The 16,596-nt window shown below is 44.1% G+C and overlaps 1 protein-coding gene across 1 annotated transcript in view; it reads right to left on the reverse strand.

Moving 5' to 3' along the window:
• MCC (MCC regulator of WNT signaling pathway) overlaps positions 1 to 16,596 on the reverse strand; it is a 514,674-nt gene that overhangs the window by 409,063 nt on the left and 89,015 nt on the right. Inside the window, exons 2-3 of the mRNA XM_069752911.1 lie at positions 16,157 to 16,395; positions 12,435 to 12,643 (exon numbers count right to left, since the gene is read on the reverse strand). Of these exons, the coding sequence (XP_069609012.1) occupies positions 12,435 to 12,643; positions 16,157 to 16,395 (448 nt within the window). The remainder of the gene's footprint in view (positions 1 to 12,434; positions 12,644 to 16,156; positions 16,396 to 16,596) is intronic.

Raw genomic sequence — 16,596 nt, forward strand, 5'->3', positions numbered from 1 at the left:
CTGCTGCACTTTCGTATGGTGGCTTCCACCTTTCTCACACACCCCACCCCAGCAGCAAGCATGGCGGAGGAGTTGGTTTTCTCCTGTCAGATAACTGCTCCTTCACCCCAATCCAACTGCCACCCTCTGTTACCCTCCCTTCCTTTGAGGTGCACTCTGCGCATCTATGCCCCCACCAACCTCCAACTGGCTGTCATCTACCGCCCCCAGGACCAGCCACCACCTTCTTTGGCTACTTCATTTCCATTCTGCGGACATCCCCATTATCATCATGGCCGACTTCAACATCCCCATTGACACTTCACTCTCAGCTGCCACTAATCTTCTATCTCTCACTTCCTCCTTCGGCCTCACTCAATGGTTTTCTGCAGCCACTCACAAAGATGGTCACACATTGTACCTCATCTTCACCCGCCTCTGCTCCCTATCTAACCTCTCTAACTCACTTCTTCCACTCTGACTACAACCTTCTCACATTCTCATCTCTCTCCACTCCTTGTCTATAATCCCCACCCCACAAACTTGCACACCCTCGCAGAAATCTTAAACACCTCGATCTACACTCACTCTCTGAATTCCTCCTCCCTCTCAGACAAATTCCCTACACAATGCGGATGACGCTGCCACTCTATATAACACGACAATAGCTGCAGCTTTGGAATCTCTCGCCCCTCTCACACATGCCAAAGCTCGCAAAATCAACAGACAGCCCTGGCACACCAGCCTGACCAAAGAACTGAGGCGAGCTTCCAGGGCTGCAGAGCGGAGATGGAAAAGATCCCACTCCAACAAGCACTTTATCGCATTCAAACAGTCCCTGACTACTTTCAAGACCACACTCGCCACAGCTAAACAAACCTACTTCTCATCTCTCATATCCTCCCTGTCTCACAACCCTAAACAGTTATTCAACACCTTCAACTCTCTCCTCCGTCCCCCAGCACCTCCTCTCTCCCCACTCATCTCAGCTGAAGACTTTGCCTCATTTTTCAAGCAGAAGATTGAGAACATCAGAGACAGTTTTATTCGACAACCCCCAGAGCCCTTCCTCCCAACTACCCAGCCATCCACCTCCAAAACCAACTTCTCCACTATTACAGAATATACTCTCCACTCTACTCTCAAGATCGCATCTCACCACCTGTGCACTTGACCTGATCCCTTCCCACTTCATCCCAAACCTCGCCAGTCTTCATCCCAACTCTAACCCATCTCTTCAACCTATCACTAACAACTGGTGTTTTCCCCTCAAGCTTTAAACATGCCTCCATCACACCTATCTTCAAAAAGCCCTCCCTTGACCCATCTTCTTATCCAACTATCGCCCTATATCACTTCTCCCCTATGCCTCAAAACTACTGGAACACCACGTCCATCTTGAACTGTCCTCCCATCTATCTTCCTGCTCCCTTTTCGACCGCTTACAATCAGGCTTCCGGTCACACCACTCCACTAAAACTGCCCTAACTAAGGTCACCAATGACCTATTAACTGCCAAGAGCAAGCGACAATACTCTATACTCCTCCTCCTCCTGAACCTGTCCTCTGCCTTTGACACAGTGGACCATTCCCTATTACTACAGATCCTCTCATCCCTTGGCATCACAGACTTGGCCCTATCCTGGATCTCGTCATACCTAACTGACCAAACATTCAGCGTCTCTCATTCACACACCACCTCCTCACCTCGCCCCCCATCTGTCGGAGTCCCGCAAGGTTCAGTTCTAGGGCCCCTGCTCTTCTCCATTTACACTTTTGGCCTGGGACAGCTCATAGAATCTCATGGTTTTCAGTATCATCTCTATGCTGATGACACACAGATCTACATCTCTGGACCAGATATCACCACCTTACTAACCAGAATCCCTCAATGTCTATCCGCTATTTCATCCTTCTTCTCCACTAGATTTCTAAAACTTAACATGGACAAAACAGAATTCATTGTCTTTCCCCCATCTCACGCGACCCCCCCAACGAACCTATCCATTACAGTAAACGGCTGCCCACTCTCCCCAGTCCCACAAGCTCGCTGTCTCGAGGTAATCCTTGACACTAATCTCTCCTTCAAACCGCATATCCAAGCCCTTTCCACTTTCTGCCACCTTCAACTCAAAAATATTTCACGGATCTGTACATTCCTAAACCAAGAATCTGCAAAAACCCTAGTCCATGCCCTTATCTCCCGCCTCGACTACTGTAACCTCCTGCTCTGTGGCCTCCCCTCGAACACTCTTGCACCCCTCCAATCTATTCTAAACTCAGCTGCCCGACTAATCCACCTGTCCCCCCGCTATTCCCCGGCCTCTCCCCTCTGTCAATCCCTTTACTGGCTCCCCATTACCCAGAGACTCCAGTACAAAAGCCTAACCATGACATACAAAGCCATCTACAACCTGTCTCCTCCATACATCTGTGACCTCGTCTCCCGGTACTTTCCTGCACGCAACCTCCGATCCTCAAGATCTCCTTCTCTACTCCCCTCTTATCTCCTCTTCCCACAATCGCATACAAGATTTCTTTCGCGCATCACCCCTACTCTGGAACTCTCTCCCACAACACATTAGACTCTCTCCTACCATCGAAACCTTCAAAAAGAACCTGAAGACCTACCTCTTCCGGCAAGCCTACAACCTGCAGTAATCACCGATCGACCAAACCACTGCACGACCAGCTCTATCCTTACCTACTGTATCCTCACCCATCCCTTGTAGATTGTGAGCCCTTGCGGGCAGGGTCCTCTCTCCTCCTGTACCAGATGTGACTTGCATTGTTGAACATTATTGTACCTGTTTTTATTATGTATACCCTTCCTCACATGTAAAGCACCATGGAATAAATGGCGCTATAATAATAATAAATAATAATAATAATGTTGAATATACATCACATATAAGACACTGGGGCTGGTATACATACATCACATAGGAGACACTGAGGCTAGTAAACATACATCACATAGGAGACACTGGGGCTGGTATACATACATCACAGACACAGAAAATGTTGTATATACATCACATTGAGACACTGGGGCTGGTATACATACATCACATAAGACACCCTGATGCTGGTATACATACATCACATAGGAGACACTAAGACTAGTAAATATCATATATGAGACACTGGGGCTGGTGTACATACTGTACATCCCACAAGAGCAGGATGGGAGGAATTAGAGCGCCAACTTCAACTTTAAAAATGTCTCGACAAAAACTAGCCAGCACTAAGATGTATTCCAGCACTGTATGCGCTACAGCATTCAGAAGTAAATGCTCAGTGAGGATGTCCGTACTTTAGGGAAAAATTAAAGGAGCAGTGGAACAAGCACTGCCGCCCATTGCAAAGCTGGCCGAGGGCTAGAGCAAATGACACTGCATGTTTTATGTGTGACATTTTTGAAGTTGATTTCACACTTTCTAATACAAATGTGAATGCAGCCAAAAGCCACCTTTATACACTAGATGGCTCTTGAACTGACCAATGCATTGGCCTCTTGTTCCACTGATCTGATTGCCATCTCAGCCGAGTAACACATACACAGGAGCGCTCACTTGGACAAGTGTTTTGTGAATTCTGTGGCCAAGCTCCCTCCTGTGGTCGTGAGTGGTACTGCGGCTGGTTCTGTCTATAAGCTTCCTTTGGTGGATGAGAGTGGTACTGCGGCTTCTGAGTTTCCTTCCTCAGGTGATGAGGTTAAGTCGTTAGGTGCTGCTCTATTTAACTCCACCTGGTGCTTTGATCCTGGCCTCCAGTCAATGTTCTAGTATTGGTCTTGCTTCCTCCTGGATCGTTCCTGTGGCCTCTCTATCCTGCATAAGCTAAGTTCTGCTTGTGTTATTTTTGTTTGCTATATTTTCTGTATAGCTTGCTATATTGGTTTTTATTGCTTGCTGGAAGCTCTGAGACGCAGAGGGAGCACCTCCGTACCGTTAGTCAGTGCGGAGGGTCTTTTTGCCCCTCTGCGTGGTTGTTTGTAGGTTTTTGTGTTGACCGCAAAGCTATCTTTCCTATCCTCGGTCTATTCAGTAAGTCGGGCCTCACTTTGCTAAATCTATTTCATCTCTGTGTTTGTATTTCATCTTTACTCACAGTCATTATATGTGGGGGGCTGCCTTTTCCTTTGGGGAATTTCTCTGAGGCAAGGTAGGCTTATTTTTCTATCTTCAGGGCTAGTTAGTTTCTCAGGCTGTGCCGAGTTGCATAGGGAGCGTTAGGCGCAATCCACGGCTACCTCTAGTGTGGTGTGTTAGGATTAGGGATTGCGGTCAGCAGAGTTTCCACGTCTCAGAGCTCGTCCTATGTTTTTGGTAAATGTCAGGTCACCTTGTGTGCTCTGAACTTCAAGGTCCATTGTGGTTCTGAATTACCTGTTCATAACACAAGTGCACACGTGTTATCTATGAGAAAGCTGCCAACTGACTCATCAGTTGTCGATTTATGCTGGGAGAACAATGCAATGGGCAGACCAAAATTGAACATCCATGATCAGCATCTCATCTGGCCAGTCAGTCGGCACCCATATATACATTAGAACATCTGCAGAACCTGTCGATATCGGCTGTTTTGCCTCACATCACTCTAATGTGTACAGGGGCCTTAAAGCGTATCTCACAAATCCATGAAATAATAAATGTTTTCGCATCGAAAGAGGGTCTCCCAAGATGAGCTAACTGCTTTATATATGCCTATGAGACACAAGGGTCGAGCTGGGGTTTTGAGAGCAAGAACAGTCCGCTCTTGAGGGATGTGTGAAACCAGGCTAAGGCTACTCACTGTTTTCAGTGTGAATGCTACCCACCACCTTATAAATTAGATTATAATAATAATTATCAGCCGATGCCACCAAATCCACAGTTTCGACCGACATTAAACATGTATGGCCGATGCAACTGCTTTGGCTTGGAAATATTGTTTTAGGACAAGTTCACAAATCTCAGATTTCTTTCAGAGTTTTCTGTGACCTATTCATCTGAATGTGGCTTTCCGGAAATTCAAAATCAGCCATTGAAATGTATGCAAAAGATTTTTTTTCTTCTGCAATATATCTGCCACATGTGAACCTTAATGAAAACATAGTTTGAAGTCAAAAGTGTAAAAGAAAAATTATCCGATAAAACGCGCTCCTGAACCATTGCCTACAGACATCTAAACTAGATTTTTGTGATTTATAATAACTCTGCAGGGATGAATAGGGTAAATGAGGCTTTGAAAGGATATTTTCTTATTAAACGAAGGGGAAGCTTTTTCCCACCCCATTCACGGCATAATATTCCTACAAAAGGAAATTGGATATTGGATAACACTGGAAATGGCTTATTAATATTGGTGAAGGCACAGCTCCAAAGACAGCTGCACTGCAGTAAGGATATACTTTTTACACTCAACAATAATCTAAAAATGTATATTGTGCACATACGGCACACTGCGCCACACAATGCAATATTAATCAGCCTGGTAATTACAGGAGAGATTTTTATGATTAGCAGATCTATAGTAAAAGGTTTACAAGCCATAAAAATAGAAAAAGCTCCTCCGGTTATTTCATGATAAGATGGTAGCTTATTTTAATTAAAACTATATTTTTTGCATGTCTTTAAAAAGGAGAATAGCAACAGGTTTTTCTAAATAAAATGCAGATGCAGTAGAAATAAAGTCTGACAACACCTTCTCAGTCACCATGTTTCCCCCTAATAAAATAACATCTATCGGCACCTTCACTGCAGTTGCTTTCCAGAAGCTCTCATGTCCTCCAGATGTTCGATTTGTTCAAAGGAAAGGAAAGTGAAGTGGCCGTTGATTGTTACATCATGCGATTCCTGCAGCCAATGTCATGCTGGCCCCATGAGAGCTGGAAGTGCGCCCACTCCCGAGGGGAGTATAGTTTTTTCCATTAGGGTTAGGGTTGGGGCTACGGATAGAGCTAGGGTTGGGGCTAGGGATAGTTTGCCAACTACACTTTATTTTTTTAGTCTCTATTGCTTACTTATAGGGGTTGTCCACTATTAGAACAACCCCTTCTTGATCTAAAATGTTTGGAGCCAATAAAAAAAACAAAAAAAAAACCACATACGTTCTGTGCTGGCGGCGTTCCCGTGGTGTCAGCACTCTCATTCCAGGGGCTGTTGTGCAGTTGTTATGACATGAGCCCGGAGCTCAATCAGCGCTAGCGTCACTGAATCCGCCTTCGTACAAATTGAACATGAAGAATAAGTCAGAGTGGCTGCAGCCCAGACTTCTTTTTTGTTGTTTGATTTGTCCGAAGGTCTAGACATTGTTGCCAGCGCTGACTGGGCACCATGTGCCACACAACACATGAGCTCCGGTAACACGAGAGCTAACAGTGTGGGAATGGCACTGGCACGGGAGGGGAATACAAGATATATTATTTTATCGGGGCCAAGCATGGAGTATAATAAGGAGTTCTCCAAGTAGTATATTTATAAGGGCAAGTTTTATATTAACCCCCTTAGTGAAAGAGCCAATTTGGTATTTATTGACCAAGCCAATTTTTACAATTCTGACCAGTCACTCTATGAGGTTATAGATTTGGAACGCTTAAATGGATCCCATTGATTCTGATACAGTTTTTTCGTGACATATTGCACTTCATGATAGTGGTAAAATTTCTTTGATTTAACTTGCGTTTATGAAAAAACTGAAATTTGGCAAAAATGTTGAAAATTTAGCAATTTTCAAACTTTTAATTTTTGTACTCTTAAAGCAGAGAGTGCTGTCACACAAAATAGTTAATAAATAATATTTCCCACATGTCTACTTTACATCAGCACAATTTTGGAAACTTTTTTTTTGTTAAGGCATTATAAGTGTTAAAAGTTGTCCAGCGATTTCTCATTTTTCCAACAAAACTTTACAAAACCTTTTTTTTTTTTTTTAGGGACCATCTCACAATTGAAGCGAGTTTGGGGGGTCAATATAGGAGAAAATACCCAAAAGTGACACTATTCTAAAAACTGAACCCCTCAAGGTGCGCAAAACCACAGTCAAAAAGTTTATTAACCCTTCAGGTGCTTCACGAGAACTAAAGCAATGTGGAAGGAACATTTTACTTTTCCCACAAAAAAATTTACTTTGGAACCAATTTTTTTTTAATTTTACAAGGGTATCAAAAGAAAATGGACCACAAAATTTGTTGTACAATTTCTCCTGAGTATGCCAATACCCCATATGTGGAGGAAAGCCACTGTCTTGGGGCATGGCAGGGCTCAAAAGGGAGGGAGCGCAGTTTGACTTTTTGAATACATAATTGGCTGGAATCAATGGAGGGCGACATGTTGCGTTTGGAGACCCCTTGATGTATCTAAACAGTGGAAACCCCCCAATTCTAACTCTAAGCCAAATACAGCCCTAACCCCAACCCTAAACCCAACACACCCCTAACCCCAACCTTAACCCCAACACAACCCTAACCCCAACACAACCCTAACCCCAACACAACCCTAACCCCAACACAACCCTAACCCCAACACAACCCTAGCCCCAACCCTAACTCTAGCCCCAACCCCAACCCTAGCCCCAACCCTAACTCTAACCATAGCCCCAACCCTATCCCAACCCTAACCCTAGCCCCAACCCTAACCTTAGCCCCAACCCTAACCCTATCCAAACCCTAACCCTCATCTCCAACCCTAGCCCCAACTCTAACCCTAGCTGTAACCCCAGCCCCAACTCTAATGGAAAAATGGAAATAAATACATATTTTATTATTTTTACCTAAGGGGGTGATAAAGGGGGGTTTGATTTACTATTTTTTTTATTTCGATCACTGTGATAGTGTCTATCAAAGTGATCAAATGAACCTATAGGAAAAATCTAGTATTGTTGCCGGGTGTCAGCAGGCAGATCTCGGCAGGCGCATTGCGTATGCGCCCGCCATTTTCTTACCAGAAGAAGACGTCGAGGGCCAGGGGACAGAGCTGGAAGGACGGGGGACACCGGAGGTTCCGGGGGGACTCGGGGGAACCTATTTTCCTCTGATGTGCTAGATCATATCAGAGGAGAGAAATAAATAGGAAAACCAACTTTTTTTTTCTTGCGGTTGCCGTTATTTCATGAATCGCAACACTGGAGACGGTAAAAACCGACCTGAATCATGTTCTCCAGGGTCTCAGTTACCCCCGATAGCCGAGACCCCAGAGAATTTCCAACGCTGGGGCACTATAGCTTTATTTCTCAGTGCTGCTATAAAGTGGCGCTGAGGATTAAGTATTATTAACTGCCGCCATTAAAAGCCGTATCGGGGGGTCATTAAGGGGTTAAAAACAAAGTTTGAAAATTTGGAGAATATTACAAATTTTCACCAAATTTCCTTTTTATCACAAATAAATGCAAGTCGTATGGAAGAAATTTTACCATTATCATGAAGTACAATAGGTCCCAAAAAAAATAGTCTCAGAGTCACTGGGATCAGTTGAAGCGTTCCAGAGTTATTACCACATGAAGTGACACTGGTCAGAATTGTAAAATTTGGCCTGGTCATGAAGGTGAAAACAGGCTTAGGGGCTGAAGGGGTTAATATCTCAGATAAGCACAAGGATCTCAAAAGTACTGCACATCAGCAGTTAAACTAAATTCAACACAACTGCATCATTAAACAGGGAGGTACAAGGGACATGGATTGTTGTAAAAATGTCAGCTTGCGAGCAGGGCCCTCATTCCTCTTGGTATCTATTTTGAACTGTGATTTCTGTTATGCTGAATGTCTAATGTCTGTACAAGTCCCCTCTATAATTTGTAAAGCGCTGCGGAATATGTTGGCGCTATATAAATAAAGTTATTATTATTAAAAATCACACCTCTACAAATGGACTAACAAGGAAACCTTTCAGAAAAGGGCTCATTTGTAATAGTCCTGTTTGGGTAAATGCAGTCTACATAATATGCGGACATATAAATGTAGATGCAGTAAGGATCATACACTTCTGGAAAGTTTTATTGAAAGTCATCTAAAGCCAGCTGCTGCTTTATGACACAGTATAAATACACTATATATGCAGGAAACATATCAGCTATTTCTGCTCCTTCCCAGAACACCATAGTGGGCTGAAATCCATCATAATCCGTGTAATGGGGTCACCCCGGAGATCGCTGGATGATAGGATAGACATTAATACTGACAGGAAGATGAAAAGGAAAATTTACAACACCACATACTTTTTGCCTTCTTGACTTTAGTCTGGCAATTACTATCTGTTCTTTGTTAATTAGACTTCTGGCACATATAAATTAAAGCTGCAGTCTTCAGGGAATCACAGATGAATTTTAACTCAAGTCCTCAAAAAGACTTGTTCATTATAATTTAAATATGTCCTAATAGACAAAAATGTACACCGGAAAATTACTCCCATCACTAACACAAATCCAAAGCGCTGCACAACATGCGGAATTTCATTTACCGGTAATTTATTTTTGCTTAAAATGTTTTGTAATGAAAACATAAGTCTATGTGATAAAGGGTTTTATTCTATACATTAGTGAGGATATGGCTGCGCTTATTTAATGATTATTGATATTTAAGTGCATTAAAAAAATAAATTTGATGAAAACTTGCTTTTATTATTTATGGTCACAAATGGAAAATCTCTCTTTGGAATTAATCGGTCCAGTATCTAATAAAAATTAGTGCATGCATAGCAGCTAATCAGAAGCTACACTATCTACAAAAAATATAACACAACAATAAGAATTACTAAATAAAAAGGAACAATTAGCAGCAAGTGTGAATTGGTAAAGATTTCCAAATTTCCTTTTTTAAATAAAGCCTCAATTAAAGAGGTATCCTCAAGTTTCTATTAGGCAGATCAGGATAATGCAGTCTCCTTATTTCCTGGTTGCTTGGGGAGATAACAGGGCCTTAAGGTACCTTCACACTAAACGATATCGCTAGCGATCCGTGACGTTGCAGCGTCTTGGCTAGCGATATCGTTCAGTTTGACACGCAGCAGCGATCAGAATCCTGCTGTGATGTCGTTGGTCGGGGCTAGAAGGCCAGAACTTTATTTGGTCGCTGGCTCTCCCGCTGACATCGCTGAATCGGCGTGTGTGACACCGATTCAGCGATGTCTTCACTGGTAACCAGGGTAAACATCGGGTTACTAAGCGCAGGGCCGCGCTTAGTAACCCGATGTTTACCCTGGTTACCATCCTAAAAGTAAAAAAAACAAACACTACATACTTACCTTCCGCTGTCTGTCCCCGGCGCTGTGCTTTCCTGCACTCACTGTGAGCACAGCGGCCGGAAAGCAGAGCGGTGACGTCACCGCTCTGCTTTCCGGCCGCTGTGCTCACAGCCAGTACAGAGAAGCAGAGCGCCGGGGACAGACAGCGGAAGGTAAGTATGAAGTGTTTGTTTTTTTTTACTTTTAGGATGGTAACCAGGGTAAACATCGGGTTACTAAGCGCGGCCCTGCGCTTAGTAACCCGATGTTTACCCTGGTTACCGGCATCGTTGGTCGCTGGAGAGCTGTCTGTGTGACAGCTCTCCAGCGACCAAACAGCGACGCTGCAGCAATTCGGATTGTTGTCTGGATCACTGCAGCGTCGTTTAGTGTGAAGGTACCTTTAGAACAAGCACACAGATCAGGAAAGTCAGAGGCGTGATTAAGAAGTGCTCTAGGAACTGCCGATACTGGGGTTGGGGAACTGTAATTCTAAAGGACATGATAGGAGCAGGAATGAGGGGAAAATGAGCAGTTAACTGCTGGATAGAAATCACTGGGCTGGAGAGAGCTGACTGGAATCTTAGGAGTTAACTCCTTTCTTGGAAAGTAACTAATGCACACATTTAGCCAGATTCTGGTGGCCAAGCTACTTGCAAACAAGCTGGACACCATGTAAGATAAAAGCTCTCATTGCAGGAGAATGAAAACAGAAAAAAACAACTGAAAGCATGCTTATATTCATGCTGTTTAACTATAAGTAGCTTAATAAGAGAATAACCCTTTAGCCATCTATTTTTTTTACAATCTGCTTTCAATTAGCATGTGTGATAAATGCATGAAGCAAAAGTATATACCGTATTTTTCTGTATTTTTCTAATTATAGGATGCCCTTTTTCCCCCCAAATTTGGGGGGGAAATGGGGGTGCGTCTTATAATGCGGATATATCTTAGGCTAGGTTCACATTGCGTTTTAATGTGAGCGCTAGTGGACAGCGTTGCACGGCGAAATTAACGCCGTGCAACGCGTCCGTTAGCGCTCCCATTGCCCGCAATGTTAAAGCGCATTGCTAGCGCGTGTCATTTTCGGCACGCGCTAGCGATGTGCCGTTCTTTTGTAGCGCGTCTCGGACGCTGCTTGCAGCGTCCGCGGCGCGCCCGAGGTCCGTTCCCCGCTCTCGCAAATCTCCGAGAGCGTGGACGTTTAACGCGACCCCGAAAAAGACATTGCGTTAGCGCAACCCGCTAGCGCTTGCGCTAAACAGGTTGCACTAACGCAGTGTGACCCCAGCCTTACCAGCCGCGGTGGACCTGGGTCCCAGCTGAAGGAGGAAAGAGTGGAGCGTTGCTACAGGCCGCAGGCGGGGATGAGGGGTGTGTGAGATCTCATCGCTGAGATCTCATCTCCAGAGATTTCCGTCTGCACATGCACCGCCCCCGGTAGCCATTTTCCCGGAAAATAAGAAACCATGGAACTGCAGGGGCTCTGGCCTTTTACAAAATGTCGGTGGACACCCGCAGCAGCACCGGACACCCGCAGCAGCACCGTGCCACACATCCGAACACCTCCTCATATCAGCCTGCAGCAACACTCCGCTCTTGCCTCCTCCAGCAGCATCCCTGGGACCCCACTTCACCGCAGACACCACCCCTGGTAAGCAATGAGACGCATGGATTGTAAGAAACACCACCTTTTTATTAAAACAAAGGTTTTTTTTACCTAATTTTCTCCTCAAAATTTGGGGTGCGTCTTTATTTCACTACAAATTATTGCAAAAAGCAGTGATGAGGCAACCAATGCAAAATCTTAATAGGCATGAACATTTTTTAATGCAATATTGTACATAGATTTACTTAAAAATAATAGATATTTCATGCTCCAGACACATATCTAGGAAGTAGTGTATAGTGATGACAGACAATTCCCCTACTCAGGAGTCTTTCACCCATCAACCCTTCCATCATAAAGCCAATGGCTTTTTTTGTGGTAAAATTTCTTCAAATGACAATACAGAACCAAGTGGAACCAAACCAGAAATGATTTCATCTGACGGCTTATAACATTTACACTTCCAATCACCTTGTTTTACATTGAAAGTTTTAGTGTAGACATGGGGATTGTAGATGTGCTGTATATTTCACCCTCTGAAATGAGGCAAAAATCTGTAACAAGATCCACATTTTCCATCATATCTGAACTCGCCCACAAGTTGCAAAATTTAACAAGAAATCACATTAAACAGATTTGTAACTTACAGTGTTAGCAAGCTCCAGGTAGCTGCCCCCTACATTGTTGGTAAGAGACGAGCTTTGAGAAAGGAGTTTCTGCAGGGCTGCCTGAGTGGTGGCCTTACAACCAAGCGCTAAAAATTTCTGCATAACGAAATGGTTGTGTGGACCTGGACTTTGTAGATCGCGTGCTCCAGAATCATATTCCCAGCTTTCCCGAGCTCCAGATAAGGCACCTTTGAGATGTAAAGTAAAATCAATGCAACTTTCTTAATTGTGAAATGTTCACATTCATTTCTAGTCTTGTATGTGAGCAGAGAAGAATTTATTACACTCAATGGAACCAGAGCATTGCACACAGGAGAGCAGGCAGGTACAGACATGAGGAGCTCTGAGGAATGCAGCTAAGTGGGGCAAATGCCCACGGGGCCATAAGGACTGAGGTTAAAGGGGCTGTAGAACAGCCAGAGCCACTGTCAAGAGTTATATCAGCCACCCGGCACATTTACAAATTACAAAAACCATTGTGGTGGGGTACAACGTTCAATTGATGAAAATTCTGTCACTGTCCCAATACAGTAGCAATCATTATTATTCACCTGCCATTGCAAATTAAGTCTGTTAGCAAAGTTTACACATTTTATAGAGCTCCACACAAGTAATATTAAAAAAATGTCACTGCAGTCTCCCAGTTATTAACTCCCTTCATGAAAAGCATCTTTAGTGCCTAATAGAGCACCCTTGGCTGTTATAACCTGCTGCAAATACAGAAATCTTAGCCCATGGAAAACAGCCTTCAGTCACCAATATTCTTGTTTGAATGATTGAAACCATCTTTCTAAAGGTCTCTTGCAGTCACTGAGGGACTTTGACTTACCTGACACGTCAAGTGGCAGCAGAATATCGCTTGCTCTTTTCTAGCATGTGCAGGTAGTGCAGCCAGTGTTATTATAAGCCGCATTCACACATTCAGTATTTGATCAATATGTTACATCAGTATTTATAAGCCAAAATCAGGAGAGGAAAAAACAGAAAACCGTCACCACTTCTGTATTTATCACCCACTCCTGGTTTTGGCTTACAAATACTGATATAAAATACTGACCAAATACTGAACGTGTGAACGTGGCCTAAGTGTGAACTCTGCTTCCAACTGTATCTCTAGAAACATTCAATGCCTTTGCTATCTGTTTCCATCCGTCTGGTTTATGCAAAGGAATGATCTCTTACCTTCTTGCACCACGCTCTTGACTAAGTATCTACACAGCACAAGTATCGAGAACGCTTATTTGTCAGGCAAAATAATCTTTTGACGGACCTAAGAAAAGTCATTTTCTGCAGTACATCATCCTGTGTAAACAGGACATGTGCTACTGAAAATATTTGACAGCCTGTGCACACAAAATGATCTATGAAAGAACATGCTTTTTCCATGGGAAGCCTGTCCAAACAGGCTACTATGGGACCACTGATCAGCAAACATGTAGCCCATCAGCAGTCATTTAAAGAGAATCTGTCAGCAGGATTTCCACCCCCCTCAAACGTTAAACATACATGTAGCTCTTGCAAAGAAAAGTTCATCTATACCTTTAAAGAGAGTCAGTCGCCCATAAAAATGAAGTACATAGATCTTCATAAGCCCCTATAAAAACTATACTAGATTTTAGTAAGTGTGTTTTATTACAAATGTATAAGAACAGTCTTTGCTGCACCCTAGGGCTCAATGCACCTTTCTGGCCCCTCAATTACAATGATCCGCCCGTCCTCTGACAGTTCCTTTACTTGAAGTCACACAGCAAAGAAGCTGTCAGTCAAGCAGAATGTGGTGCTAGGCAGGGAATAAAGCTGGGGGAGCAAAGGCTTGGGAAGAGCTTCCACCTGCCCAGAGCACTTCAGCCTCATTTACACATTAATTCAAATAGTAATTCCTCGATAACGGAAGAAGAGACTGGCTAGTTAAAGGTCTAGATAGACAACACACATATAAAGAGTTTGGTTGTGGTGCTGTGACGGGAGTGTGTGAAATCACACTGACAGATTTCCTTGAACACCGCAGGACATGTAATGCAAATAAGCCCTTAGTGGTGTTGAGGTATTTAGCTTTATCTTTGATTAATTTAAAGCAAACAGCAGAAAGTTTGTAGATTTTGCTAACAAACCTAATTTGTAATGGAGTTTAATAATATTGATTTTATCTGTACTTCTGGTGAACCCAACTGTACTGTTATGTTGGAAATACCTCTCTGTTTAAAATTCTTAGTATTTAGCCCCTTTTTTTAATGTTGTTGCATACAAACTATTGGTGACAGATTAAAAAAAAAACGAAACAACAACATACAAATTGACATATTCTCCCCTGCACCAAGTGACGCAGACTGACAAGCCGAATCTCACAGAGGAATGCAAAGAATAGGTAACTTAAAGTCCACACAGTAGACACTGTGTGATCCTGCTAGTCCCAGTGCAGGATTGCAGGATGCAGGTGTGGACAGGAAGGTGTGGATAACAAGAGTACCATATCTTTCGTACTATAAGACACACTTTTTTCCTCGAAAATTATGGAGGAATGGGGGGGTGCATCTTATAGTCACGAATATACCTTAGTCCGGCTGTGGCTGAGGGGGGAATAGCGGAAGCGGCAGAGAAGATCACAGGAGGCAGGAGCCGGCTGCTGCAGCTAACATGTGTGCTCGCTGTTAAAGCGAATCGATATTCACTGCTCCCCACACTCACAGTCCCTCTCACCTCTATGCACTGAAGCCGGCGCCGAGAGGTGGAAGGGACTACTGGAGTGGAGAGCAGTAAATATTCATCATTCTCTTTAATAGTGGCACATTGTTAGCCGCCAGTTTCCTGCAGCATCTGGGCGATTGAGTGTGGGCGATTCACTGCTCTCCATTCCCATAGTCTGGGGCGTGGGAAACATTGAATATTCCAGCAGCTGAACTCTGCGGGTGAGGGGGCGCTTTGCAGTGACATTATGCGCTGTTACATGCTTAAATCAGCTGCTGGCATCAGAACAGAATGCTGAGCTGAGAGGGAGAGGAAGGAAAGCAAGTAGAATCGTTTATTTTTTATGTGTGCAGCTTGATGGGGGACATGTAAACCAGGATGGGGATGAGGGGGACCAAGTATGACAAGTATAGGGATGAGGGGAACATGTATACCAGCATGGGGGGCCATGTATACCAGCATGGGGGGCCATGTATACCAGCATGGGGGGCCATGTATACCAGCATGGGGGGGCCATGTACACCAGCATGGGGGGGCCATGTACACCAGCATGGGGGGGCCATGTACACCAGCATGGGGGGCCATGTACACCAGCATGGGGGGCCATGTATACCAGCATGGGGGGCCATGTATACAAGCATGGGGGGCCATGTATACCAGCATGGGGGGCCATGTATACAAGCATGGGGGGCCATGTATACCAGCTTTGGGGGGGGGGGGGCACGTGAACCTGGATATTCTGGGCCATGTGTACCTGGATGGGGGTGCATGTGTACCTAGATGGGGGGCTATGTATACCTGGACGGAAGTGAGTGACACAGATGCTGATTGTTATGTCACGTAACGCCTGCAGGTAATGTCTCACGAGCTCCGGGAGAACAGGCACCAACATTGCTGGAACGGCGCCTGGTTTTGGGGGGAAATATAGTGATGGAGAAGAGGTTGTCTGTGAACTACCCCTTTAAAAAAAAATAACTGATGAGGCTGGTATCACCTGCAATTTAAAGAAGTCTCACCTAGGCTGTGGTCACTTCCAGTTGGCCAAGAAGTTACTCTGCTGCGCAGCTTTTTGTTCTTGCACGAGTCGTCAGATAAATCCACTTCCTCCTTTCTGATCTCTCGCACAAGTTGCATACGGCATTTGGTAAAATCATGAAATGAGATCTTTCCACTCTCATCGGCACCAAGTTGATGCATGATTTCGACTACAGAGTCCTCCATGTTTAGCTGCCGGCAAACCATTAATAGATCATTCCTGGAAACAGAATGAAATGGATGTAATACTTGCTGTATACAAGCGCTGAACACTTCAGTGCATGACCCCACACAAGAGTGTGCTGACCCTATAAACCTCCAGGGGTACCTACAATAAATACTTCTACCACAATTAATAAAGTCAAATCAATTAGAAATAGGAAATGCATTTCATTAGAAACTTGCAGCACTGGATTTGCCA

This window comes from Ranitomeya imitator, chromosome 1 (genome assembly GCF_032444005.1).
Source record: "Ranitomeya imitator isolate aRanImi1 chromosome 1, aRanImi1.pri, whole genome shotgun sequence".
Taxonomy (NCBI): Eukaryota; Metazoa; Chordata; class Amphibia; order Anura; family Dendrobatidae; genus Ranitomeya; species Ranitomeya imitator.